General features: G+C 48.3%; 2 protein-coding genes across 2 annotated transcripts in view; both read left to right on the top strand.

Moving 5' to 3' along the window:
- Nucleotides 1-3,803, top strand: part of LOC311356097 (ubiquitin carboxyl-terminal hydrolase CYLD-like) — a gene marked incomplete at its 3' end in the record, with an annotated part of 17,386 nt that extends 13,583 nt beyond the window's left edge. The window contains exons 12-13 of the mRNA XM_084475872.1: nucleotides 2,065-2,170; nucleotides 3,777-3,803. Coding sequence (XP_084331998.1) covers nucleotides 2,065-2,170; nucleotides 3,777-3,803 — 133 coding nt within the window. The remainder of the gene's footprint in view (nucleotides 1-2,064; nucleotides 2,171-3,776) is intronic.
- A 312-nt stretch (nucleotides 3,804-4,115) lies between these two features.
- On the top strand, nucleotides 4,116-23,668 carry cyld (cylindromatosis (turban tumor syndrome)). Its single transcript, XM_084476614.1, has 17 exons — nucleotides 4,116-4,818; nucleotides 6,398-6,941; nucleotides 7,939-8,247; nucleotides 9,179-9,284; nucleotides 10,610-10,711; nucleotides 11,339-11,455; nucleotides 12,867-13,264; nucleotides 13,889-14,054; nucleotides 15,724-15,865; nucleotides 16,817-16,939; nucleotides 17,919-18,010; nucleotides 18,160-18,226; nucleotides 18,583-18,715; nucleotides 21,115-21,223; nucleotides 21,520-21,638; nucleotides 22,514-22,730; nucleotides 23,311-23,668. The coding sequence occupies exons 2-17, from the start codon at nucleotides 6,450-6,452 to the stop codon at nucleotides 23,493-23,495; spliced, it is 2,877 nt and encodes a 958-aa protein (XP_084332740.1). The 5' UTR covers nucleotides 4,116-4,818; nucleotides 6,398-6,449; the 3' UTR covers nucleotides 23,496-23,668.
- Nucleotides 23,669-24,333: the final 665 nt, after the last annotated feature.

The raw sequence follows: 24,333 nt of genomic DNA on the forward strand, positions 1-24,333 counted from the left end.
AACAGGCCCTTCACATCAAAGGCTGGGTAATGTCTCTTTGAAGGGTTTGCTGTTTTGTATGTATTTATTTGACATTGTATTTTATTTATTTGTTGAGTTTACAAGTTGCTTTATTTAGGACTATGAGTCTCTTCTTTGATGGAACAAAAAAAAGGTCAACTAAAGTTGTACATCATAAACATAATGTGTTCAGTGCTCAGATTACTGTTAGAACTGAACTGAACTGATCCTCATTTGTTAGACTATTAGAACATATTTGCTCATATTTGTGCGAAAATTGCAAACATAATCTCATAAAGTTTAAATGTCTACATACTTTAAACGTCACACAATTAAAGCAGAACAACACAATCTGTATTACTTTTCCAAATGAAACACATCTTAAAACTCTAAACAAAATCAAAGCCACAACTATTTATTGTGCAATAATATATAAATAGGCATAGGGCTAGACTAGGAAATGAATAATAAATGAACATTCGTTCAAACAACAAAATGTTAGGCTACTGTGTATACACTCAACAGACCCATTTTCACAATAAATGTTTGATATTTGATCATCTTTGAAGAGTATCTCTTTCTTAGTGTTTGTTCTATGGTTAAAGTTTAGGGTACGGTGAGGTGCCTCTGGCTCAGGATGAACTGGCTCAGGAAAAAACTGGCTCAAAGATACTTGAGCCAGTACCAGTGGTATCAGGATAAAGCACCAGGCCTCCAGGTCAGCTGTGGGGGAGCGCCAATAATTAGAGAGCCATCCTGCCTTCACTTCCTGCGCCGCCCCCCCCTCCCTCTCATGTACCCTCACACAGGACTCTCTCTTACAAGTCAGTTGGCATAAGAGTCAGGTGAGCCCTGCGATAATAGAGCTATCATTAGCTTGCTCACCCCTCCGGTGGCACCCGCAGGTGTTGTTATGTCAAATGTTAGCTATTCGACAGCTATGTTTGCTTGCAGATTGCCTAGTGCTGCGTGGACATGATACTGTATGCAGTGTAGGCAAACGGGCTCCCTGTGGTGAACTGGTGTTTACTATGGGAAAGCATTCAGCAGCTCAAGGCCGGCAGTGTTTTTTACTTGGACAGCAGGTCCTATTGCTGAAAACATGCTGTCCCGACTGTAAGTACCCATATTCCAAACAAAATAATATTGGACAATTTTGATTGAGAAGTATTAAATAGATACCTCCATCTACTTTGTTGATTGTACAATTAATATGAACCATTGGTCTCCGTTGAAAAAACGGTTTCTGTTTGTGTCATCATCATCATTGCACACATGATCAGAGGGAGTGTGTCGACACTCCAGTGCGTCACCAGTCCTGTGATGTTTAGGCCTAAGCGCAGCATCAGCATTCCCCCCCGAAAACAATCCATTTTAATTCCTCGCCTAATGCGCAAGACTTGCTGTTAACATTTGCCGCAAGCAGAAATGCCAAAGACACATGAAACAGAAAGAGAGGAACAACGCAAATTGCTGCAACATTGGATAAAAGCAGAAACAACTGGTTTAGATTGATGCCAGATGGGCTCTTGCACCGACATGTGTGTGTGTTTGTATGTGCATTTGTGTGTGTTGTATGCCATATGTCGGTGTATATACCGGTGTTAAAGAGACAGCTTTTAAACCTTTTTTTCCATGTGCTATACCCTCAATTATTTACAGTGTTTCCATAGCCAGTATTCCCATAGCCAGCATGCTACAGTAGTTTACTTCAATATGGCAAAGGCATCATTGGTATAGGCAACAACTAAAGACTGTCCCTGGCTACACTATGGTAACAGGAAACTCAGAATTGAACGAGCCATTGGACCGCTATAGCTACGCAAATTACTTTATGAAAGTACTGTGAACCATAGAGATATGCCATCTCTAAACTTAAAAAATGTGTGAACTATCCCTTGAAAGTTTGTGGTTGGGTCTAAGTTAATTGGTATGACTTTCAATCGATCAGTGCTGCAAGCATTTACAGTCTTAGCTAGGACTGAAAATGTCATTTCACATTTTATGTTTTTGTTCACTTTTGTTTGTGAATATACATTCCAGATTTACGGGTGGGTCCTTTAGACGCAAAGCAAGGGATCCAGAGTCGGACGGTTCTGGTCCTAAGAACGGACTGAACCAGTCAAACTTCTCCATGCTTACCTGTGGGCTGGACTTCTGGAAACTGTGTGTAGACTTCTGGAGACGGCGAAGGACTCGGAGCCAGCTCCTGAAAGTTGCATGGGTTTTTAGCAGATCATTGGCGCCCTTTTCTTTTTGTAACATCAAAGACAGCCCGGGCTCTTTGATGTGGCAGCATGCTGTTTAAGGTACAGAGTGAATGAAGAGATGTCAAGCTGCAAGGTGCCTCTGTAGTTTACGTCTAGTGCTGCAGCGAGCCGCAGATGAAAGGAGCAAACAGAGTTTGATAATGAATGTCCAACAAGTAGGACCCATCTCAGTCTGTGCCCAGCTCAGCAGGGGGTGGGTGGGCGGGGGGGGGCTTCCAGCGCCAACCTAGAGCGCAGCACCTGGACCCCCCGGAGAGCCGCTGGAGAGCAGGCTCCTTCAGAGGACCTTGCCGCTCCCACGAACACAGGAGGGGACCCTCCGAGGTACGCTTTAATCTTCCTCTCCATGAAACGCAGGCCGACGACACGCGCACGCATGCCAAAAAACGTTGTGCCGCAGTGCCGTGAGGACGCGCACGGTCCACCAGGGGGTCTCCGTCTCAGGCGACCACGCCCTATTCTGCTGCATAGTGTCCCGGTCTGAGTCCTGTTCCTTTGAGAACTTCGGATTCTGGAGTTGACCCCGGAAGAGGTCTTAGGTCAGCTCCCTCTGATAGTACAATGCACTCTCTTTAGGTGTTAGCAAGGTTCAGCAGATCTGAGGCAGAGATGGTTGGATTGTAGGCAGTGTTAATAGTATCTTGGATCCCTCTGGGAAGAGGAATGTCTGTTATATCAGAAACGTGGAACAAACCATAAACATTTTTTAATTAAAAATAATAATTGTAGTGACGACCACGATGTCCATTGTTTCTTTGTGTGAATCACCCATGGGCTGTTTATATTAGACGCATAATTTGAGAAAACGGAATGTCCAGATGAGATGAACTAATAAAAATATATTCATTGATTAACAACCCTGGTTCCATAACAGATTAAACCGAATATTTAAAAAATAAAGATTAAGGCAAAATAAGAATTTAACGTCAAGCAAGCCGAGGTCTTAAGACTGTGCTCTCTCAGCCAAACCACCGCAACAGGTCTTGAGGGGTCCTTTAATCACTTGTAAGTAGGATGTTTCAGCAAAGCTACAAATTTGAACTACTTAACAAAATTAATTGGTTTTAAATATGCCTAATGTTTTTTTTTAATAGATGTTTTATGTTCCTTTAATCTGACGCCAATATCTGACCCTGCATTAAAGCAATGGCACCATCTAGTGGTGCTGCCATGGAACCTCAACCTTTTGGCCATAGGCATTTTCTGCCATTAGATCGATATTAGAACTGTAACCTTTTCACCAACAATCCAGGGGTTGCTAGCAGTAGTGAAACTTAAGCTGAAGGTTGCACACATATCGAGATTATAGAACAAGCTAGTACGGTGAGACATTATTATACAATAATAATAAAAACAACTTCGTTGAGTCTTTCCCTTGCTGCTTTTACCAAGAAACCCCGGAGGAGAGGCAGCAGAGCACAGAGCTGGACCACCGCGTTGCTCCTGGCAACCGCATCACTGGTCCTCCCAGTGTGGCCTTTACATTTCACATTCTTCTCGTGACAGCACGAGAAGACGGTGCAGGGCATCTAGTGATGAAACCCTGGGTTTTTCCATCACATACCCATCTCCGTTCAGTAGTATCCCACAGGCCATATAGTATTACCAGGAGTTTCTACAACAAGGTTCAACTTCCTAAACCTCCATGACATTGTTGTTTGTTGACACAGTGGATAGTATCCATGACCCATACTATGATCAATACTCCCAATCAATATCAACACATTGTTCCGCCCACAAATGACTCAAACACACACACTGAACAGTACACTTCTCACTTCACACACATAATGCGCCTGCAACTACAGTGGAACTGGTTCTGGAGTTCCCATATCACACCATTATGGCACATGCTAAAGATATGAGCAATGTCTAAAAAGCCCCGGCGTTTAGGTTTAACGCCTTAACCAGCTCGCCATCTCAGCGCAGCCTGGGAAACCCCCGTGCTGGTGCGTAGTCACAGACGCGCTCCGACCGACAGACGCTCCGACGGCCAGCCCGGGCAGCACAGCACAGAGGCGTGAGTGACGAGCCCCACAACGTCCCTCTGAGGTCCGGTCAGGTCGTCCTCTGCAACCCCGTCCCCTGTGGATCGATCCACATGTCGTGTGGTGCACGTTTTGCCTGACGTGGGGTCATATGTGTCTCTATCGGGAGGCGAGCCTGCTGCCCGCATACGGCGGATCCGCCAGTCCGGTGCTGCTAGCCAGGAGCTAGGCGGCTGGAGCTAACCTGCTGAAGCTAGTCCGCCGGAGCTAACCTGCCGAAGCTAGCCTACTGGAGCTAGCCTGCCGGAGCTAGCCTGCTACAATCTGTGTATGTGTGCATGTGTGCGTGTGTGTGTGTGCGTGTAGCCGCTCGCTAGCCTGTCGCTAGCCCACTAACGCCACTGTGTATGTATGTGTAGCCGCTAGCTAGCCTGTCAGCTAACCACCAGCACCATCTAACGTGAGACGGGGTGGTTCGGCGTGCCACCGGCGGGGATGATCCACGCATCATGCACACTGCGGCGGCTCCTGACGTCTGTCTGAATTGAACCCCGCGTAAGGTGAGTGAGATGTGTCTCTGACGTGAGTGTCATAACGTGTTAATGTTTAGCTAGCTGAACCTTATGCCCTGGAAGGCCACAGCTGGCGTCTCGCAGCAGATGACATTGTTGTGATGGCTGTCAGTGGGGACGTTGACACCTTTGCATGTTCGTTGTTGAGTTGAGGAGCTGCTCATTATAATGTCAATGGTGGACGGTCTCCCCTCAATGTGGGGGAGCCATTGACCCAGCTTTGATATGTACTGTATGGAAGTGTGTGTGTGTGTGTGTGTGTGTGTGTGTGTGTGTGAGATATGTACTGTATTTATGTACTGTATTTAAGTGAGAGAGAGAGAGAGAGAGAGAGAGAGAGAGAGAGAGAGAGAGTACTGTTTTTAAGGGTGTGTGTGTGTGTGTGTGTGTGTGTGTGTGTGTGTGTGTGTGAGAGAGAGAGATATGTACTGTATTTATGTACTGTATTTAAGTGTGTGTGAGAGAGAGAGAGAGATTGTACTGTTTTTAAGGGTGTGTGTGTGTGTGTGTGTGTGTGTGTGTGTGTGTGTGTGTGTGTGAGATATGTACTGTATTTATGTACTGTATTTAAGTGTGTGTGAGAGAGAGAGAGAGAGAGAGAGATTGTACTGTTTTTAAGGGTGTGTGTGTGTGTGTGTGTGTGTGTGTGTGTGTGTGTGTGTCAGAGGTATCATTCACAATTCCTTATTGATCCCAGGGAAGATAGTTGCCGTTGCTATTGCTGTCGTACCCCAAGGTAATATGAGAAAGAGATAACAGAATGCAACCAAAGAATTCAAGTCAAAATAGTGTTCATGAAAACATGCATACTCATCATATATGAGGGAGATGCCCCCCTGATGCCAGCACATGCTAAATATACGCCTACATATTGGTCCTTTTTTAATGCAGTGATAGTACTTTCTGGAAGTGGAAACAAGCATCGAGACCTCTTTTGTTTCCATTGCTTTCATTCTTTTGTCCCTCATCCTGTCATTGGATATAGGCCTAGTGCTAAATAAATTATTTTATTTGTTAGTGTTGCTGCTGCAGTTCCTTAATGACCTTATGCTGGAGGTCATGGATACAACAATGATACTTTTCCTGTGTTGGAATTAACGATAACAACGACCATATAATGTTTTTAATGTTTAACCTGGCAGTTAATGTAAAGCGCTGATAAAAACATAGAGGTAATAGGTAATAGGTAGGTAATAGACAAATAACTGATAGGATGTGGGAATCGGTTGGGCTCCAGGAAGAAGGAAGACAATGGTTTAGGACTGAAAGTCTCAGTACATTAACGCTAGTACGGGGAGTAGAGTAGGCACGGCTATACATCTGCTGCAGCTCGCTGTGCAGCTACTTAATCAAGTCGCCTACAGTTGCATTCTATTTTTAGCAGACAATTTTTTTATCAAAAGTGATTTACACATTAGTCCGACAACAATCACAGTGTTAATGCAGTATCTGGTATGCTTTGGCTTGAAGCCTTCACAAACAAAACAAAAGCCAAAAACCGCCAGTAAGGTTTATGACTGATGTCCTCTGCCAGAGCGTCCGGTCTAAAGGGTTTCCCTCCCTGCAGACCCCCGGCCCGGCTCGCCCACGGCGTTAGACCCGACGTGGAGCATGCAGCCATGAGCTCTGCCCTGTGGAGCCAGGAGAAGCCCAGTGCGGGCTTCAGGGAGGACTGGCGCTTCTACATGGTGGTGACGGAGTGCGTGGTGGAGAAGCCTCCCCAGAAGACCCTGCGGATCCCCCGCGGCAGCCTGGGCCAGGCCTGCCAGGAGCGGAACAGCCTGGGCCGCACGCTGCCGCCCAGCAAGGGCAAGAGGAGCCTGCGCATCCTGGACCAGACCAACGTGGTGCTCAGCCTGGACGAGCGGGACGTCCTGGAGCTGGACGAGAAGCTGGCCGAGATGCTGTTCCCCATCACCAACTGCGAGGAGCGCTACGCCCTGCTGTGCAACAACCCGCGGCTGGAGCGCGCCCGCGTCATCGACTGCGGCTCCAAGGTGCACGTCCAGCTGCGCACGGGCGACGAGCCGCTGCCCGGGGTGGTGCGCTTCAAGGGGTCGCTGCTCCCCGACCGGGCCATCTCGGGGGTCTGGTTCGGAGTGGAGCTGCTGGTGAGAAACGGGGCGGTTTCTGGGGGACTGTTTGTCTGAGGGTTAGGCCTGTTCAGTGTGGTGGTTCCAACCGAACAAACTCCACACCCACCAAAACATTTCAATTTGATTTTGAAGTCGGATAAGAGCAGTGTCGGCATTTTTCAAACGTCCTTTTACATTAACAATAGCCGACATATGTATAACCTTTTTTAAAAACAATTAGACTAGAACTAGGGATACAACATTTCTACCAGGCACTGCTCCTGTCACTCCTGACACGATGAGTAGAACAGCCGTCGGGTAATTACGTCGTAACTTATCAAATGCCAGCCCACCTACCCATCTTGCGGTTGTCCTCTGCCATGCAGCATCTTCTGTGATAACGTGGGGAACGTAGTCGCATACAAAGGGCTTCTCATTCACAACACAACGCTGCATTTATCCACAGTCCCCACCGTGGGCTGCCCACACTGACCGACGGAGGGCAGACATTCTGACCGTCACTCGGTGTACATTCCTTCAGTGGTTGGTGCATCCCGTCTCAGTAGCCCCCTCAGCGTAGAGCTAGCCAATACATTAAAAATTGAGTTATGTTATTCCCACATCAGTAAGCAAGCTTTTTATGAAGTTGTCCTATCCTTCCCAATGCATCTTTGTGTTCATCTCTGCATGAGACGATTGAATCATGTCGCATATATTACTCTCGCAAAAATTCTGCAACTCATTGGCAGAAGGTATATATATTTTTACAGGCCCACTGCGGCAATCAATCAGAAGCCCTTAGTAATCTGATGATGTCTTCTCCTGCAGAGTGCTGACCAAGCATCCTAACTTAGACCTCCTGCTCTTCTACAACGATAATATTTACATCTCCTGGCTGGCTGCGTCCCTTTCTCTCTCTCTCTCTCTCTCTCTCGCCCCCTCTCCCTCCCACTCCATCTCCCTCTCCTGGCATCCTGCGTCCTACTCTCCCTCTCACCCTCGCCTCCTCCCTGTCCTCGTTCCCCTGCTCCAGGAGGAAGGGCGTGGCCAGGGCTTCACGGAGGGCTCCTACCAGGGCCGCCAGCTGTTCCGCTGTGAGGATGAGTGCGGCGTGTTCGTGGCCCTGGACAAGCTGGAGCTGTGGGAGGACGAGGAAGAGGAGCATGGCGAGCTGGAGGTGGACCACGTTGCCCTGGTGGAGGAGGAACAGGACTACCCGCCCCTGGACATCAACTCCAGGGTCCTGGTGCAGACCCGGGAGGGGCCCGAGAGGGGCACCATCATCTTCTGCGACCTGTTGCCTGACAACGAGAGCCTGGGCTACTATGTGGGCGTCGACATGGTAAGAGCGGATCTGCAGTAAGCGCCGAGTTGTGGTTAATGCAGCTGGTGAAACTGAAAGTGATGAAGCCATAGATTAAATATGCAACTTAATGGCTCCCACAGCTGTACCTCGTGATATTCATGACCTTTGGGAAGATATTGATCTTTTTTATACTACCAAAGCCGGAATAGAGGTAGAATATGTTAATGTTAATATCCATAAATATTAGGGAAATCCCTGTCCTGTTTCCAGATCCCATATCTCTGAGCGGTAGCCTGCTCTTCTAGGCTCTTCTTCTGCTTCTGTTTGTGTTTTGCGAGCTGCTGATGTCCGCAGTCACCCGTTCCACTAGGGCTCGGGAACGTAGCCATCGGAGGAGGCAAACACACGCTGAGGCATTTGACGGAGACTGATGATAGTGAGCCATAGCAATAGCAACAATAACCACAGCAGCAGCAGCAGCAGCAGCAGCAGCCTTCTCATTACATCGCAGCCATCCAGAGAAAGGCGAGTCACGCGGAGTGTGAGGTATAGTCTCAGCGCTAGCTATGACCCAACAGTGTGGCAGAAGGCCAGCACCGAGGCGAGGAGTAGCCCACTGCTCTGCCTCACTCTCTGCTCCCAGCCTCTCCCTGCTGCCTCTGCTTGCTAGTGGCACCAACACCCGTACTCCGTTAGACCGCCCTGACCGTAGAGAGGGCTCACAGCACAGCAGTGTTGACAAGAGAACCTCAGTGGGATGTGTTTTAGAGCACGGAGCTCGCTTTGGTTGAATCGAGTGGCGGCTATTTATATTTACACAGCGTTTTCTAGCTGGATTTACTCCTTTTTTTTGTTGGTAGTTCTTTTTGTTCGTTATTCCGGTTGGGATCTAACCCAAACGGCATGGTGTTCCTGCGAGATGCTGACCGGCCGCCGTGGGTCTTAAAGGTGTCGCATGCCGTTTCAGGACAATCCCATCGGGGACTGGGACGGCGTGTTTAAGGGGAAGCTGCTGTGTAACTTCGCCAGCCTGGAGCACACGCTCCTGGTGCCCATCTGTGACGTGATGCCAGGTGAGCCAACCAGCGTTTCTATCAGCAGCCTATCGGCAGCGATGGCTGGTGATTTGACATGTTCCATGTCAAATCAGCAGCCATCGACGGCGATAGGGGCCTCTACGGCGGCGGTGGTGGCGCCGGGGCCGGAGCAAGCGCCGGCGTGGTGGGTTTTGCGTTTGCGCAGCCAGCGAGGGAACAGGGGGCCCTTTGTGGCCATGATGGCCCCTCGCTGGTGTGTGTGTTTTTTTTTTTTTTTAAGTCAAGAGAGCGGCTCTGAGGCTCTTTGTTCTGCTCGCATCGGCGTATTGATTTGTTTATGTTTGCCTCGGCCTCTCCTCTCTGACGGGCGCACAAGGAGGAAATCAAACCCAAAGAAAGCTTTTTGTTTGGGCCGTTTTGGACTTCCTATAAGTCCCCGTGTCGTTGTCTATCGAAGGCGTCGGGGACTTAGTGGATAGTCCTCCATTATTGTTTAATGAGTGTATCAGGGTTTATTTAATTTTTTTATTTAATTTTCTTGTAACCGTGCCAATTTTGCAGTAACTTCATTGTCATCATTACGGATATAACTTGTGTGTTCAGCTGACTGTACGGGTGTCTTCCTCAGGAGAGAACAGTGCTAACAGCAAAATTAGACTTCAGAAGCTTTACTGTATATTTTTGCAAGCTAATGAAATCATTCTGTGGGTTGATGCGATATTTAACAGAAAATCTGTTTTAAAAGTCAGTTCAAATATTTGCGCCCCTTTTCTTATGACTAGAAACAACAATGCATATACCTAAATATAAAAATGAACATTGATATATTACTTGTAAATCCATCAGTTCAGTTAATAAAATGGACGGTACTGTCAGGTCGTACAGACTAAGAACGGTCGCTGGTTGTGTCCTGGCTCTAATGGGGCTCATTCACACTGAATCAGGCGTTGCGTCGATCACCACAAACTGCTGCGGAGATGTTGGAGTGTGACTCCACGGCCCATTGGTGTGACACCATGCTGTGAACTTAAAGCACTCCTTCATGGCAGGGTTGTACGGCTCTGGAAAGGGCAACACGGCAGCCATCACTCGCTCTCCCATCTTCACCGTTGCTCGCTAAACAGCAGAATGCTAGGATGCTAATGTATCGTTTACCTCGTTTACCATGCTAACATGGTAATGTATGTAATGTAATGTAATATCGTTTACCATGCTAACATGCTGATAGAAACGCCTCGCCCACCGCCGCGGTTGAAACGCACGCCCCCCCGTTCAAATAAACGGTCAAACTGGCATTTTCGCAGCAGCGCGTGATTCAGTGTGGACAGGCCCTAATGGGGCTGTGTTTCTCGGCTGTGCAGAATATTCCATGCAGGACCAAAGGCTGCAAAAGCACAGTTTTGCCCCCAAAGGCAGCATCAGTGACAAGTCCTCCTCTGGCCAAAGCAGACCAAAGAGCAAAGGTACTGCACGGCTGATTTACTGGAAATGTCACAGAAATATTACAGAACTATAACGGAAATATGATTTTGGCTGCTGACTGACTGGTGTGAGCACACTTGAATAAAAATACAAGTCTGATTCAGGATCCTAATTTCTCGATAGTGCGCATTTATGTATGTAATATGGCTTATCCCGAAAGCCATATTACAATTTTGCATAGTTAATTAGTTAACTTGTTTTTTATTAGGTGTTGCATGATGTTTAATATCAAACGGTCTCTTTCCAACTTGTTTTACTTTTGTAATGTAATGTCAGCAAAATCTTTTTTTCAACGGTTGTACATTTTTTATTTTTGTTGGTTTTGTTTTTCACACACTATTGATAATGATCTTCGATCCATTTCCTGTTTGATTTCTGTTATTGATGTAGATGGAAGGGAATAAGGTTGTGTTTTAAATATAAGTGCATTGCAATTATCCAAATTTGTCAATCCCTGATGCTTTCTTCATTTTTAATCCTCCGCCATCCTTTTACTTTTCTTTTTACCTTTTTAGTTATCTGCTCTGATGTGACACCAGCATACACAACTTATTTATGAACTTCTGTATTTATTTATTTTTCTCTAAATTTGCGTGTGTTGTTTGCAGGCTTAGGTCACCAGTGTGGCAGTAGAAGCAAGTCTGAGTTTTACTATACTTTAAATGGCAGCTCTGTTGACCCCCCTTGCCAGCCCAAATCCAAAAGCACATGGTACATTGATGAAGGTAAACCCGGACCTGAGATGTTCACTTGTCCACGTGATGTAACTGTCTTGGTAGCAAGCTCCTGCTCATACAATGAAATTCCCATCTGGTTAACATTATAAACATCTAATGGTGTTGGTTCTCTTTACCTAGGGAGAATGGCTTGTCCATTTTGGAAGTATAGGAGCGTAATAATAATGTTTATGGTATTATTAGTGTTTTGGTCATTGTTTAGTAATCATCCTGCAATGACATTAGTAATCGTGAAATGATTTGTCATTATGGGCGACATAATGATCGCCAACAAAAAAAAGCCCATGATGCATTCAGGTGTACAAGCCCTCTACCAAACATAGCAAAAGCAAATCTGGGTGACGCAGTAAAAGACCAGAAAACACATGAGTTGGGCAATGTGAGGTTCTCAGTAGCTTGCTATCAGGACCTTCCCATCAGGGTCCAGTCATTCATGTCCATCCACAGTAAGCATCCACCCGCATGGGGCTTCTCCAGTGGCGCTGTCCCCATCTCCACCCAAAGGCTTTTAAGAATGTCTGCCTACTTTTCACACGACTTTATCTTTCGCATCTCAGGCAAAAGCGGTATGTGTCAAAAGACTATACATTTGTGAAATGCTGTACAGTGTACACTGATGAAAGTCTAAGAATGTGGAGCACAAAACCTTTTTGTTAATGTCATTAGTAAAAGCCTTTGTCTCGTGTTGACGTATCAAGTGGTGTGGTCAGTACGTTATCCTGGTATCGTATCATTGCCTGTATCACCATTGAAATCACAACGGACTGAGTTCTGCTTTGTTAGAGGCGAAAATGGACGTGCAGTTCTCTTCTGTAAAGGTCAAAACGCAGGAAAACACTGCAATGTAGATCGTGCTCTCAACCGTGAGACGGATGTGAACTACAAGCTAAATGCAGTGCATTACAAACCTGCATTACATTTCTTAACATGAGCTGTTTAAAGGCACATACAAAGAAAGCGGTCCATATACCCTGTAACAAATCAAAGAACTAAAATTGAGCAAGTGATCAAATGTATGTGTTTCTATTTCTCTTGAGGATTCATTTGTAGCGTGTGTATGTGGGTGTGTGTGTGTGGGTGTTAACAGGGGAGAAACCCGACACCATCGTTACTACGTGGTGTTGCTTCTTTGGTTCCACGTTAACGGTTCTTATTGTTTCCTCATTGCATCGTCATCACTTCCATGCGGCTCAGGAATCACCTTTTGTTCCCTTTTCGTTTGGTGCTCTTCTTTTCAATCCTTATCTTGGTGTCGTGAAGCTCCCTCGTGTTTTGTGTCGATGTCGAGGCTGATCCATGAAGCCTCTTCATTCTGCTGTAACATACACCTTAGATAATCCGCCTCAGATGACCGTCTGACTCTGCTCTTGGTTGTCTCTCCCTCCCCCCCCCCCATCAGTCGGAGAGGACCCTGCTAAGTCTCTCACGGACACGCCCCCGGACTTCAGCCAGGCCTCGCCGCCCTCCAGGGTGCCGGCGCCCGGCTCGCTGTCCAGCGACAACAAGTTCCACTCGCTGCCCTTCAGCCTCAACCGCAAGCCGGGGCCCAATGGCAGCATAAGCCAGGGGCCCAACTCCCTGTCGGTGGGGTCGGTGATGGGCGAGCAGCCCGATCTGCCTCCGCAGTCCGTCGGGGCCCCGCCCTCCTCGCCGCGGCCCTCCACGCCGCCGCGCGGCCAGCCGGGCCTGGAGGTGGGCTCCCTGGTGGAGGTGAAGGAGAACCCCCCTCTCTGCGGCGTGATCCGCTGGGTGGGGCTCCCCCCCGGGCTGCTGGAGCCCCTGGCCGGCCTGGAGTTGGTGAGTCAGCGGCCCTCTGTTCAGTACTGACGGGGCCCCTCTGTTCAGTACTGACGGGCCCCTTTTTCTTTTCTTTCGTTTTTTTTTTTTTGTCCCATGTTTTCCTAAGGGTTTTGGAAAACTCTGTACTTAATAGAGGCAATGCTACAGTATTTAGTCACGCACACACATTAAATAATGTTTTGTATAGGTTCGGGAATCTGCAGGATCAGGTCGATGTTTGAGTTAAACTGACCTAATTCATATACATTTTTAATACTTGTTCCAAGTATTAGGATTCTGACATGAATTATGGCTGCCTGATTAAGACGAATTAACATGATGACTCGATGGATGTAGAACACAAGACAAACCTAGAGCATCATTGTGGCATATTCATCTTTTTATCTACATTACCTTGTTTTCATAATCCTTAAAAGCCAAAATGGTAATGAATGAGTCTCTCTCTCCATCCTTAGTTTTAAATGCAGGGATGCTTCGTAATCTTGTGTCGGGGCTCACCAAGGAGTGCTCAGCCTGTGCTACTGTTTATATAACTGTACATAATGTATAAGGAGTGCCGCGTCTTACGCCCATAAGACCCTCCCCATAGCGTGACGTTGGGTTCTGTTGCCCCCCACCCAGGAGGAGGAGTGTGTGGGCTGTACCGACGGGACCTTCAAGGGCACGCGATACTTCACCTGCCCCCCCAAGAAGGCCCTGTTCGTCAAGCTCAAGTGCTGCCGGCCGGACTCACGCTTCCCCTCGCTGCACCACTCCTCCAACCCCATCGAGCGCTGCAACTCCATCGGTGAGTGGTCCCCCTCCTCACCCTCTCATGGTCCTCCTCACCCTCTCATGGTCCCCCTCTCACCCTCTCATGGTCCCCTGTCACCCGGTCTCATGGTCCCCCTCTCACCTGGTCTCATGGTCCCCCTCTCACTCTCATGGTCCCCCTCCTCACCCTCTCATGGTCCCCCTCATCACTCTCTCATGGTCCCCCTCCTCACCCTCTCATGGTCCCCCTCCTCACCCTCTCATGGTCCTCCTCACCCTCTCATGGTCCCTCTCTCACCTGGTCTCATGGTCCCCCTCCTCACCCTCTCATGGTCCCCCTCCTCACCCTCTCATGGTCCCCCTCTCACCCGGTCTCATGGTCCCCCTCATCACCCTCTCATGGTCCCCCTCCTCACCCTCTCATGGTCCTCCTCACCCTCTCATGGTCCCCCTCCTCACCCTCTTATGGTCCTCCTCACCCTCTCATGGTCCCTCTCACCCGGTCTCATGGTCCCCCTCCTCACCCGGTCTCATGGTCCCCCTCTCACCCAGTCTCATGGTCCCCCTCCTCACCCTCTCATGGTCCCCCTCTCACCCTCTCATGGTCCCCTGTCACCCGGTCTCATGGTCCCCCTCTCACCTGGTCTCATGGTCCCCCTCTCACTCTCATGGTCCCCCTCCTCACCCTCTCATGGTCCCCCTCATCACTCTCTCATGGTCCCCCTCCTCACCCTCTCATGGTCCCCCTCCTCACCCTCTCATGGTCCTCCTCACCCTCTCATGGTCCCTCTCTCACCTGGTCTCATGGTCCCCCTCCTCACCCTCTCATGGTCCCCCTCCTCACCCTCTCATGGTCCCCCTCTCACCCGGTCTCATGGTCCCCCTCATCACCCTCTCATGGTCCCCCTCCTCACCCTCTCATGGTCCTCCTCACCCTCTCATGGTCCCCCTCCTCACCCTCTTATGGTCCTCCTCACCCTCTCATGGTCCCTCTCACCCGGTCTCATGGTCCCCCTCCTCACCCTCTCATGGTCCCCCTCTCACCCAGTCTCATGGTCCCCCTCCTCACCCGGTCTCATGGTCCCCTCTCACCCTCTCATGGTGGTTCGTCTCAGGGTGCCTCTTTTTAAACAGGGAGGCTTCACAAGGTCTTTGGATTAGATGGAAAAGACAGCAGTCAGTCAGCAGCTAAAGTTATCTTTCATTTCGTTTCACTTCATTCGTAGTCTGAAATAGAATCAAAATACAAGTCCGGTTCAGGATCATCATTTCTCAAAATGATGATATAGCCAGAAACCCATGGATGTTATTTCATAGTTTATTATTTTTTCTCTATTTTGTCTCTTCGTCCACTTTTGTAATGTCAGTAAAGTCAATATGTAATGGTTGTACAGAGAAAAAGCCTTTTAAACTTTTGCAAAAGAAAACAACAACAACAACAACAACAAATCTTTCTTAATTTTTGACATTTGTGCAAATCTTAATTCAGCTGTTTTGCCAAATAACAACAGCAAACAACTTTATGTATCTTGCAGTTTGTTCCAACGCACTTTACAAAGTAGTTCACAAAAAAAGAACAGCTCTAAAGTTAAGTTAGCAAAAGGAAAGAAAAAAGAACAAAAAGGAACCAACGTTCTTTAGCCTCCCAGATGAACCTGTAGTTCCTGAGCGCTGAGCCCCCCCCCCCTTGTCTCCTGCTGCAGCGTTCGGGGGGTACCTGAGCGAGGTGGTCCACGAGAACACGCCCCCCCGCACCGAGCACGACGGCCTGGACGTCATGGTGGGCAAGAAGAAGGGCATCCAGGGCCACTACAACTCCTGCTACCTGGACTCCACCCTCTTCTGGTGGGCCCTCTCTCTCTCTCCTCTCTCCCCTCTCTCTCCTTTCTCTCCTCTCTCCCCTCTCTCTCCTCTCTCCCGCTCCCTCTCCCCTCTCTCTCTTCTTTCTCCTCTCTCCCCTCTCTCTCCTGCTACCTGGACTCCACCCTCTTCTGGTGGGCCCCCTCTCTCTCCCCCCTCTCTCCTCTCTCTCTCCCCTCTCTCTCCTGCTACCTGGACTCCACCCTCTTCTGGTGGATCCTCTCTCCCCTCCGTCTCCCATCTCCCTTACCTCTGTCCTCTCTCGCCCCTCTCTCTCCTCTTCTCCTGCTATCTGGACTCCACCCTATTCTGGTGGGTCCTCTCTCCCCTCTCTCCCCTCTCTGTCTTCACTCTCTCCTCTCTGCTGCTCCTCTATGTTTAAATCCAGCAGAGGAAACAGGAAGTGGACCAGGGTTCCATTGTTCATTGTATTACGGATGTACAGGAATGCAAAGAGATGTTCCCGGTGTAGGGGTTTTCCCAAGTCTACTTTGTTTTTGTTGACGTCCAATCAGTGTCCATTTGGACTGTGTTTAGGATGGCTTCTGTGAAATGCTTAAGGTACATTGTTATCGATGTCTCTTGCGTAATCAACACACAAAAATAGCAAAAAGCGCTTCCTATAATATCACATTTCATTTTGGTAATTGAAAGTTCCTCTGGGCTATAGCTGTGTGTCTTCTATGTAGTTTGAAAATGATCATCTTCCACCCAACCCAGCACCCTTCCCATTTCTGCCCCCGTATAGCAAACTGATGTTTTATTTCTCCTCGTGCCTCCTGAGACAAAGGTTGGGATGAATTGAAATGGAAATGGAAACGTGACGTTAGAACATGCATGTTCAAATCGTCTGAAGATGTCTGTGTTTTCTTAGTGTAGCTCAAGCAAGTTCCAGTGAAGGTGTGGGTGCTGACGTACCTCTGTTCCCCCCCCCAGTCTGTTCTCCTTCAGCTCGGTGCTGGATACGGTGCTGCTGCGGCCGCGCTCCAAGACCGACGTGGAGTACTACCGCGAGACGCAGGAGCTGCTGCGCACCGAGATCGTCAACCCGCTGCGCATGTGAGTCCTCCGCACCCCGGCACCTAAATGCTGCAGTAGGGGAGAGAGGATAGTTTCCCTGAACCGATCAGTGCAGAGATGCCCTCGACCCAATCAGGGCAGAGAGGCCCTGATTGGTCAGAATTGAGCCGGGTAGCGGTCCTAAATCAAAATGGTCTTATGCAGAGACATGTGCAGAACGCCTGAATCGGATGTTCTCACAGTGCATTTCACTCACTAAACGCTGATGGATGGCTGTGGCATTTCCAACAAATGACCCTCGAATAACGATTCTTTAATCCCACCTATAGAGCCTTTTAACTACTACTCTATGATATATACATATATCTTATTGGAAGGGCATATATGACCTTGCATGACCCCCCCATAATGATTTATTGTAATTCAGGCACACACGTGTGAACCAGTGGAGCACAGTGGATTACTGGCTAACAGCCTTCCATGCTGTCATGGGGAATTGCAGATGCTTAACTGAAGCATGAGTTAATTTAACCCACATAAAGTGCATTTGGCTCAACAGACATCTATTGTCTATTATTGAAAATAAATATCCCCTTATGTCTGAATACGAAATGTCTTGCAGACAGGTTGATTTTCTTACTTAAATACTAAATACTTTTAGTATTTTACTTTTTTTTGGTCTACAAATAGGTCTAATGTGTGGGGCTTAATGTCTCCGTATGACAGCTGTGTGGGCTATTCAGTGTCTGTCTTGGAGACACAAATATGTGTTACTTACAGTGTGTGTGTCTGTGTGTTACAGACACGGATATGTGTTACGTATAGTGTGTGTCTGTGTGTGTTGCAGTTACGCATATGTGTGTTACTTACAGTGTGTGTCTGTGTGTTTCAGTTATGGATATGTGTGTTATTTACAGTCTGGTTGCAGTTACGGTTACGTGTTTTACTTATAGTGTGTGTCTGTGTGTGTTACAGACACGGCTATGTGTGTTACTTACTGTGTGTGTGTGCCTTTCAGACACGGCTACGTGTGTGCCACTAAGGTGATGAAGTTGAGGAGGATCCTGGAGAAGATGGAGGCGGCGTCTGGGTTCACGTCGGAAGAGAAAGGTGACGATACAAACAACGAATACAAATATCCAACATCAGTCAACTTTCCATCTATATCTGTTTTACATTCGTCCATCGAAGGCCAACTGACTTGAATGTTAAGTGCTTATCGATCATATTAAAGATGCTTTAACCGATATATGTTTCAGACCCGGAAGAGTTCCTCAACATCCTCTTCCATCACATACTGAGGGTGGACCCCCTTCTCAAGCTGAGGTCAGTGGGCAGACGGTCCGTCTCGTTGGGGTAGGGCTGTTTCTGACTGCGAGGCCCATACCTTCTCGTAAGCGTCACAGTGTGGGGCAAACTTTCCTATCCCATTGGACCCACATGGAATAACGAACATAATCTAGTTCATACTAACCCGATCCACATAAAATACTATAGTGCTCGTGACAAACGGCCACATTTGATTCAACATGAGTCGTAAGAAGAAGCAGAGCCTCCGTGTGTCTCGTGGGTAATCTGCTGTGGCTCAGGTATTGTAGTGGAGAGCCTTTGTAGAGAGGTTCTGGAGCCTCCATGAGATGTTCCTGGTGAAGCTCTCTAAAGGGTGACGTTGGGCCCTGCAGGTCGGCTGGGCAGAAGGTCCAGGACTGCTACTTCTACCAGATCTTCATGGACAAGAGGGACAAGGTGGGGGTCCCCACCAGCCAGCAGCTCCTGGAGTGGTCCTTCATCAACAGCGACCTCAAGTTTGCAGAGGTGAGGGTCGTCTTAGGAAAACGTGGTTTCCCCTTGACTGGATGATGTTAGATCAGTTAGAAAATAATAACCTTAATGTAACCTTAATATTAGCCTTGACTCGATGAAGCCGGATCTGTTACTAAATAATAACCCCAATGTAAACTTCATCTTAGGCTTGACTAGATGATTCCAGATCAGTTACTAAATAATAACCCTAATCTTAGGCTTGACTTGAGGAAGCCAGATCTATTACAAAATTGTAACCCTAATTTTCATCTAGGGGAACTTCCCTTTTTTCATATTCTAGTATAGGTATAGAGCTGTTGTTAATATAGTGTGTATTGTAACAAAAAAAAAACCAAACAGTTTTATCACCAGGGTTGGCCGATATACATTTCTTAGAAAAATTGAGGTTAACGGTTCTACCATCAAAAAAAAAAGCAACTGTTACAATGAAGCGAGAGCAAATCTTATAGCGTCTGTTTCCAGTGTGCCTTGAGCTGCAATACTCTCTCCTGCCACAGGGGGGAAGCAATCGTCTTGAAATCTCTCTTCTCCCATTCTTGTTTCATTCTTAAACCCATTAACAAATCCAGCATAAGACTACTAGGCATGTTGGAGTGATAGACTAGCAATTGATTATGACCTTAATGAGCTTGCTATTCAAGACCTTGTGTTAGTAGGCTTTTAACCCAAATTGAGTTATTAAATCAGCATTGTACATGGATTAGCATTATATCATTATATCGGTAGCCTCAGCCGGGGTGATTCTGACTAGCAGTTTCAACAAGAGATGGAGCCAAGAAGCCAGCTTCATAAAAGCCATAGCATCGTATTTTACGTTTCTTCTCCATATATCTCCATATCGTTTGCCTCCTAGCATAATTGCCTAAGTCATATTTTGGCCAAATTGTGATATGTAACCTAACGCTGCTGATTCACTGTGCCACATTGGCTATATCCTAAGCCAATCAGTGTTTTTTGCCTAAGTCATCTATTCGACTTTGGATTTCACGCTTAATACAAGATGAACCTTAAAATATGACTTTGGAAATTATGCTATGCTAGGCTATCGATATGCATGTATCCAAATATAGTTTCAGACATCATTTTACTTCTGCTGTCTTACTCTTTACCTGTTTGTCAAAGTCGTGGGAAATGTTTCCTCTTCTCTGAATGTCTGCCATGGGATTGTGTCCGTTCCCAGTGGGAACTCTCAGCGGTAACACTAGCTGCCATTGTTGGGCCTTCACTCTCTCGCCTCCTGCCTCGTGCTCAGGCGCGTCCCGCCGGCTGGCTGACCTCAGATCAAATGCTCTCGCATCAGATGACCACAGCTGACCGTCAGCATCAGATCAGTAGCAGGACGTGAAATAAGGGTTTAAAGAATGAAACGAGAGCATAAAACAATGGACTTAAATTTATTTATTTCTTGTTATTTTATATTTTACATTTTTATTTTTTATCATCATATTAGTTGATTTTATTTTACGACAGTGATATACCGTTCTATCGGAATATCTCCCAAACCTATTGATCCTCGAAATGAGTTTTATTTTCCCATGGATGCAGTAAGTGTGTTCATGGTGATGCCGGTTCTCTATTGCCGCTTTTCCACCGCCAGTACCAACTCGACTCGACTCGACTCGCCTCGACTCAACTCGGTTTGGTTGCGTTTCCATCTAAAAAAGTACCTCTTCAATGTGGGCGGGTCGTAGAAAAGAACCTCTCCACCATGGGCGGGTCGTCATTAGGTTTTAATCACGGGAGACGCGATTCCCGGGAAATCTGAATCTGATCAAGACTATTTCCTGATTCCCGGGAAAGGTTATGATGGGAAATAAAATAAAAAGCGCAATGACTGCGCGTCTATTGTTGTCATACGGTAACGTTGATGGAGGCGAAACTCGAGCCCTAGGAAAGGAACGACACTGAAACGAAACAGCGAAACGCCGGTCCGTGGACTCCAGCCACGCCGGACACACACAACCACGCCCGACACACACAACCACGCCCGACACACATAACGACGCGCAGCCTAACTCTAGCCCCGGGAAAGGAGCGACACACACGGCGAAACGCTGATCAGTGTCCCCCTCGGGAGCGGGTTCGTGGACTCCAACCACGCCGGACACAACTTAACTTGAGTGAATATTCCCATTTACAGCCGCTGGCCAATCAGTTACCAGCAGCCTGTTTACGTCACACAAAAGTACCTACTCCGCTGGCATGGAACCTCGACGGAGGTAGTACTAAAAAAAAGTACCCGGTACTAGGTACCAGGTACTTTTTTTGCCAATGGAAACGCAAATAAGGCGTGGCGAGTCGAGTCGAGTCGAGTAGGTACTGGCGGTGGAAAAGCGGCATATGTAAGGAGACCTCTTAACGAGACCTCCTCTCTCTCTGGTTCCCCTCAGGCCCCTTCCTGCCTTATCATCCAGATGCCCCGCTTTGGAAAGGAATTCAAAATGTTCAACAAGATCTTCCCTTCGCTGGAGCTGGACATCACAGACCTACTTGAAGACAGTAAGATCACTCGGTGTCTCTCCCAGGCTTTCGTCATTGATTCTTCATACTGACGATGAGGATGAAGTTCAGATGGAGAGAGAAGATTGTGCAGTTGTGTTTCACAGACAGACTGGTCTAACACTGTGTGTTCCACATTCAAACTGGTCTAACGCTGTGTATTCCACAGCCAGACTGGTCTATCGCTGTGTATTCCACATGCAGACTGGTCCTAACACTGTGTGTCACATTCAGACTGGTCTAACGCTGTGTGTTTCACAGCCAGACTGGTCCCAACACTGTTTCTTGCACTTTAGCCCCCAGGGAGTGCCGTATCTGCGGAGGTCTGGCCCTCCACGAGTGTCGCGAGTGTTACGAAGACGGAGACATCACCGCCGGGAAGATCAAACAGTTCTGTGACAAGTGCAATACCCAGGTATGCCAGACAGTGGGCGCCGCAGTGTCACGGATAATTACAGGCGGCCGCGGTATCGCACTCGGCCACTTGGTGGTGCCAAACTCCAGGGAATAACTCGTCTCACGGGCTGTTTGTTCGACGGAGATCGGTTTAGTTTCACACAATGGTCCGTGAACGGAGTCCTGTGTACGATTATCTTGCTGTGTGCTGTGCTGTTGTTGTTTCTGTGCCTCTTGATGTTTACGAGGTGAATACACAAACCTTTAAACAGCGATACGTTTCACCATTCTCTTTTTACCGAGTTAAAACAGAACATGCTCTCTGTTTGTTCGCAGATGTTAACAACTCAGTTTTACTCCACGGACTAGACTAAACAGACAGTCTGCACCCTGTGTTTATCTCTATTTATTGTCAGTCTATTTACTCATCCCTTTACCACAGGATGGTTAGTAGAACGATCTTGAGGGACGTATCTGTCTTTAACCCCTTAATAATCCCTTTGCCCTTTAAATGTTTCCACATTTATTTTCCAGCATTGTCTTCCTAATGCCCAACAGGCAAAAAAAACAAGAAATCTGCTGAATTTTTATTTTTTATTTTGGCACCGTAACATTTTGCTATCAATTTAATTCCATTAATAAACAAATTACACAAAGAAGGGGCTGCATTACATTTTGCGCCCCTCACACGATTTAATCCTGTGTGTGTGTGTGTGTGTGTCGGTCTGTGTGATTGCGTGTCTGTCTCCGTCCGTTGTTGTGTGTGTATATGTCGGTCTGAATGATTGTGTGCGTATGTCTCTGTCCCTTTGTTTGTGTGTGTGTGTGTCCGTGTATGTGCGTGCGCCTGCATGTGCCCGTGTGTGTGTGTGTGTGTGTATGTGTCTGTCCTAGGTCCACCTGCACCCCAAGAGGAAGAGCCACCGCCACGGCAAGCTGTCCCTCCCCAAGGAGCTGCAGGAGGGCCAGGGGCGGCAGGGCAGCTTCCCCCGCCAGCGGATGGAGCTGTTCGCCGTGCTGTGCATCGAGACCAGCCACTACGTGGCCTTTGTCAAGTACGGCGCCGCCGACTCGGCCTGGCTCTTCTTCGACAGCATGGCCGACCGCGACGGTACGTGGGGCCACTTCCTGTGACCGTGAGGCAGGCACTGGGGGACGCTGTGGGAGGGGGGGGGAGTGAAGGTGTATGGGGTTCTGTCACGTGAGGCAGCAGGGGCGGGGCGGCGGGGCGGTGGGGCGGTGGTGGTGGGGAGTTAGACGGCGTGTAAAGGGACGGACCGAACCACACTGATTGTATTCAGGACACGTTTTATTGTTTAGACGATGAAAGATTGTTTTATTGGGCTGTTGTGTGATTTGGTGTATATATGAAGTAACTTAAGTAATTTATACATTTAATAAAAATGTAACTTTACTTGGAAAAAAGGTACCGTCTTTCTTCGTACGACGATTTGAATTGAATGAAAATGTAGATGAATTTGAATGTATGAATTGGTTTTTTTGAAGCAAACCATCCAAACATTCCAGTCCTACTCTGTGCCGATACAAAAATATGAAATAAGAAATGTTCAAATTTCCATAAATTATCTTTGAAATAATGTGTACCGGAATACAACTAAGTAATATGTTGTTATTTTGCGTGTGTGTGTGTGTGTGTGTGTTTCTGTCTCTGTGTGTGCGTGTGCGGCCAGGCGGTCAGAACGGCTTCAACATTCCCCAGGTGTCGGCGTGTCCCGAGGTGGGGGCCTACCTGAAGATGAGCCCCGAGGAGCTGCACGCCCTGGACCCCAAGAGCATCCAGGGCCAGGCGCGCAGGCTGCTCTGCGACGCCTACATGTGCATGTACCAGAGCCCCACCATGAGCCTGTACAAGTAGACCTCCACCCCCCAACCCCGCCCCCGCCCCCGCAGCACCACCACCACCACCTCCCTGCTCCCCCCTACCACCTCCACCCTCCAGGACAGGAGCTCCGTCCAGAGACACTCGACAAAGACTGAGGGGAACCAGCCACACCGGGCCCCTGGGGCGTGGGGATGGTGGGGGGGGGGGGGGGGGTTTGGGTGTGGTTCAAAGAGTGGCCCTCTCTCTCTGTCTCTCTCCGTTTGCTCTCCTCTCCGACACTCCCATTCATCCTCCCTTACCTCCGGTGTGTCAGGCAGCAGAGAGGGCCGGGGGGGGGGGGGGGGCTGGGGGAAGCTGCAGAGAGGGCCGGGGGGGGGATGGGGGAAGCTGCAGAGAGGGCAGGGCTGAGGGCCAGGGAGAGCTGGGGGAAGCTTCAGACAGGGCCGGGGAGAGCTGGGGGAAGCAGCAGAGAGGGCCGGGTGTCAGGCAGAGAGGGCCGGGCAGAGCTGGGGGGTGGGGGGGAAGCAGCATCAGAGAGGGCCGAGCCGGGGGAGCCACTGCTTGCGCCGCTGCGGCTGGTGGTGGAAGTGTCGGCCCGCTCTGTGCTGAGTCCGTACCAGCCTCCCTGTGCCTCCCACTGGATCCAGGCTGCCGCTGGGGGACAATGAGCAAGGGCCCAGCAAGTGGCCCTCGAGGAAGGAAGTGTGTGTGTGTGTGTGTGTGTGTGTGTGTGTGTGTGTGTGTGTGTGTGTGTGTGTGTGTGTGTGTGTGTGTGTGTGTGTGTGTGTGTGTGTGTGTGTGTGTGTGTGTGTGTGTGTGTGTGTAAATATTAGTGTGTGTGTGTGTGGGAGGTGTTGTGGAGCTCATCTCT

Source organism: Micromesistius poutassou, assembly GCF_964030765.1.
Source record: "Micromesistius poutassou genome assembly, chromosome: 12".
NCBI lineage: Eukaryota > Metazoa > Chordata > Actinopteri > Gadiformes > Gadidae > Micromesistius > Micromesistius poutassou.